Source organism: Gavialis gangeticus, unplaced genomic scaffold (genome assembly GCF_001723915.1).
Source record: "Gavialis gangeticus isolate Ggan-Ray unplaced genomic scaffold, GavGan_comp1, whole genome shotgun sequence".
NCBI lineage: Eukaryota > Metazoa > Chordata > Crocodylia > Gavialidae > Gavialis > Gavialis gangeticus.
The window spans coordinates 94,896-95,127 of NW_017728991.1; the positions used below are offsets into that span (position 1 = coordinate 94,896).

The 232-nt window shown below is 78.4% G+C and overlaps 1 protein-coding gene across 1 annotated transcript in view; it reads right to left on the reverse strand.

The window, feature by feature from the left end:
* The window catches only part of USP36 (ubiquitin specific peptidase 36), a gene marked incomplete at its 5' end in the record, with an annotated part of 7,656 nt that extends 7,425 nt beyond the window's left edge, over positions 1 to 231 (reverse strand). The window contains one exon of the mRNA XM_019514876.1: positions 42 to 231. Within this exon, the coding sequence (XP_019370421.1) occupies positions 42 to 231 (190 nt within the window). The remainder of the gene's footprint in view (positions 1 to 41) is intronic.
* Between the last annotated feature and the right edge of the window lies 1 nt (position 232).

The window sequence follows — 232 nt, forward strand, 5'->3', positions numbered from 1 at the left end:
GCGCGCCCCCGCCCCCGCCCCCGCCCGGCCGCGGCACTCACAGGCGCGCGCGTGGTCCTGGCCCAGCAGGTAGTTGGCGAGCGGCGCGGTGTGCGTGAGGCACTGCAGCGTGGCGTTGAGGAAGCAGGTGTTGCCCAGGTTGTGCAGCCCGGCCCCCGCGCGCCCCGAGCGCTCCCAGCGCAGCCGCAGGCGCTCGGCCGGGAACAGCACCTTCTGCGGGGCGGGCACCCCG